Below are 3,312 nucleotides of genomic sequence, written 5' to 3' on the forward strand. Positions count from 1 at the left end.
TTTTTTTTGAGACAGAGTCTCACTCTGTTACCCTGGCTACAGTGCAATGGCATCATTGTAGCTCACTGCAACCTCAAACTCCTGGGCTCAAGTGATACTCCTGCCTCAGCCTCCCAAGTAGCTGGGACTACAGATGCGTGCCACCATGCCTGGCTAATTTTTTCTAATTTCAGTAGACACGGGGGTCTTGCTCTTGCTTAGGCTGGTCTTGAACACCTAAGCTCGAGTGATCCTCCTGCCTCGGCCTCCCAGAGTGCTAGGATTACAGGCATGAGCCACAGCGCCCAGCCGAGATTGTTTTTTCAAGGCCTGAACACCAAATAAATTATCTCAAGTTGGTCTCAGTTCTGTAGAACAGGCAGATCACATGCTGGAGTATAAAGAGGTAATGTAACTCCAAGCCTTTTCCTAACATCAACTTAATAATATCTACCTTTCTCCAAGGAATTTTTTTAAAAATGCAATTTTACATATTGTCCCTTTATATAAAAGACTTAACTCTCAGAGTTAGGGGGCATTTTGAACAGCAGCTTCTCTAACCTCTTAATTTGTGCGTTTTAAATAGAATCAGTAATTTCTAGAGAATTACTAAATTCTAAAGAATAAAAGACCAAGTCCCTAAGGATTTTGTCTAGGTCACCAAGTGGCTCAGTTGTGAAATCAGTCTTAAAAACTAAGTCGATTTTCTCTTAGACCTATCCTTTGTTGCATAGCTGACTTCGAAAGTCATATTTTAGTACACACCAACTTTATTAGAAGATTTTTTAATGCTAATCTTTTTTTACTTCATCATCTTTTTTCCTAAACTTTCTCATTCTTGAGCTCAACAGCTACCCTCCTGCCTTGCTAATTAGCATGTGGAATGCAGTTTAATTTTTACCAAAGATCCAAAGACTTAAAAATGACATTTTGAGCACTTGGTGCTTAACACTTAAGGATATTCGGTTCAAACGCTCTAGTGATTAATTTCAATTTTGCTGCACAGGAAATAGAGGATTTGAGATAAAGGAGGTTACACTTCATCAAAATATTTTAAAGTAAAAAAAGATAACAGAAGACAGTCTGTAACAGGCAAGGAAAATGAAGGGAGAAACAAAATAAGCATTTTCCTTTCTTTTTAACCAAACTATATAAGAATGTTCCTAAAAATGTGTTATAGGGTATTAACAGGTACTGTACATAAAAGGATGCTATGGTCTGGGAAACAGTTGTATGTCCCCATCTCCATCTCTCTAGGAGTCACACACTGGCAGAAGGAGGCTCCAAAATGTTGCTTACCATTTTATCCCAATATTCCCCAAACTTATAAGGGCCACAGAATGTTTTTTACTATAACCTCTGGTTAAGCTTATTCCATTTTGTTACCATCTTGTTTGAATTCATTTTAGCAGCTGATCCAAAATCCACCAGCTTGATGTGTCCCATTCGGTCAATGAGAATGTTCTCAGGCTTGATGTCTCTGTAAGAAAATCAGGGCCACGGATTAGTGTCGTCTTCTCCATGCCAATTAGCAAGCAATTGCTAACCTAGAATCTCAGTTCAGCCAAGAATCTTGGTTTATGTATTCTGCTATATCGACCTCCTTTATTGATGGATATAAATGATTAGCATACATTTTGCAAAACAAATTTAATTAAAAAGAAGCAAGGAAGGAAGAAGGGGAGGAGGGAGAAAGAGAAAGCAAAGGAAAAAAATACATATTATTACATGGATTATTTCTCCTAGAGACACGCATTTTACATTACGAAAGCTAAGGCCAAAAGAAGCTGGGAAATTGCCCAAGGTCATGTGGCTAGCCAACGGAAAAGCTGACACTCTTTCAGATTTTGTGATTCCTAGTCTAGCCATCACTGCGTTCCCACAATATTCTTGGATATACATAAAACATCAGATGAATGAGGACATGAAGAAGCCCATTTATCGACTGAGGATTTTATGGAACATCTTTATAAATTACTAACAGGCACAGTTAGAAATTAACTCCATGGTTTTCCACTCCTATGGGATATGCCATTTCCTTCTGCAAATCAAATTCAGTTCTTCTATCATATAATCCAAAGAACCCATCCAAGGGTTCCCAGTCTTATTAGCTACATTAACAGATCTTACTAGCAAACTTGAGAACATTACAATTCTAGATCTATTGCACTGTTGAACCAGCAAGCTGAAATGCCTGCCATTTTGGAAAGTTTACTTTTGGCCAGTTACAAGTAAGATTGGCTAAAAATTGGATGGAGTGTTATTTTGATCCCAAAACCATTCATCCACTCATTTCCATGCAGGAGTTCTTACGTGATACAGAAAAATCCTCAGTGTGTCACCTGAAAGTCTTACTTACCGATGTACATATCCCATCTGATGAACACTGTGAACAGCCAAAATCAGTTCAGCTAAGTAAAACTGAATCATAGTTTCATCTAATTGGTCCTCATATCTGTTCAATAGTGACAGCAAGTCCCCTCCAGGCTGATATTCCATGACCTGTATGGAATGCCAAAGTTATTAATTCTTCACACACCCAAAAATAGAGAATGCCTCAATTAGATCCTCAAATACTGCCTGACGTATTATAATTACAACGTCTCCACAAAGCAACGAAGATGTGTAAGACATATTGTAAGTCACGTAGCATGAGGTCCCTGCCCTAAGGAAATTATATCCATTACCCAAGAGAATCAATATAATGAAAGACTAGTCCCAGATACCATGCGCAGTGTTTGCAAGGCAAGCTTGAAAAGTTGAATTAAATCCACCCACTTCCCCACCTACCCAAATCTACACCCCAGACATTCCCTAGGATTACGTACACAGTGTAGATGGATATTCCTAGAGGGCAACAAATTCTCTTATATCCTTTTTGCATTCCTCTCAGCACCCAGCAGAATATAGGCTGTGTGCAAGAAACATAATACAATCTTTTCCTTTTACAGTTGGTGTAGAAGGCAATAGACAGCCTCTATTAAAAATTTAAATGTAAATATATACCTTTGACCTAGTAATTCTACTTCTAACAATTTATTTTACAGGTATTTACAATAGTTTGCAGATAAATAGATTCACTGCAGCACTGTTTATAACAGGGAAAAAAAAACCTGGAAATCATCCACATATCTATCAATAAGAGATGAGCTAAAACATGATGTATCTAAACAATGGGATATGATGCAGATATTAAAAGCAAACGGATTCCATCTATGTATACTGCCATGGAAAGCCATCCATGATAATATAAAGTGACATCCTGTATAGAATAAAGTACAACCCCTTTTTTGAGAGAAAAAAATAAATTATTACATATATTAGTACATATAT

At 37.4% G+C, this 3,312-nt stretch overlaps 1 protein-coding gene across 1 annotated transcript in view; it reads right to left on the bottom strand.

Moving 5' to 3' along the window:
- CIT (citron rho-interacting serine/threonine kinase) overlaps positions 1 to 3,312 on the bottom strand; it is a 201,664-nt gene that overhangs the window by 149,181 nt on the left and 49,171 nt on the right. Inside the window, exons 6-7 of the mRNA XM_012650158.1 lie at positions 2,339 to 2,481; positions 1,366 to 1,459 (exon numbers count right to left, since the gene is read on the bottom strand). Coding sequence (XP_012505612.1) covers positions 1,366 to 1,459; positions 2,339 to 2,481 — 237 coding nt within the window. The remainder of the gene's footprint in view (positions 1 to 1,365; positions 1,460 to 2,338; positions 2,482 to 3,312) is intronic.

Source organism: Propithecus coquereli, unplaced genomic scaffold, assembly GCF_000956105.1.
Source record: "Propithecus coquereli isolate 6110/MARCELLA unplaced genomic scaffold, Pcoq_1.0 Scaffold314, whole genome shotgun sequence".
Lineage (NCBI taxonomy): Eukaryota > Metazoa > Chordata > Mammalia > Primates > Indriidae > Propithecus > Propithecus coquereli.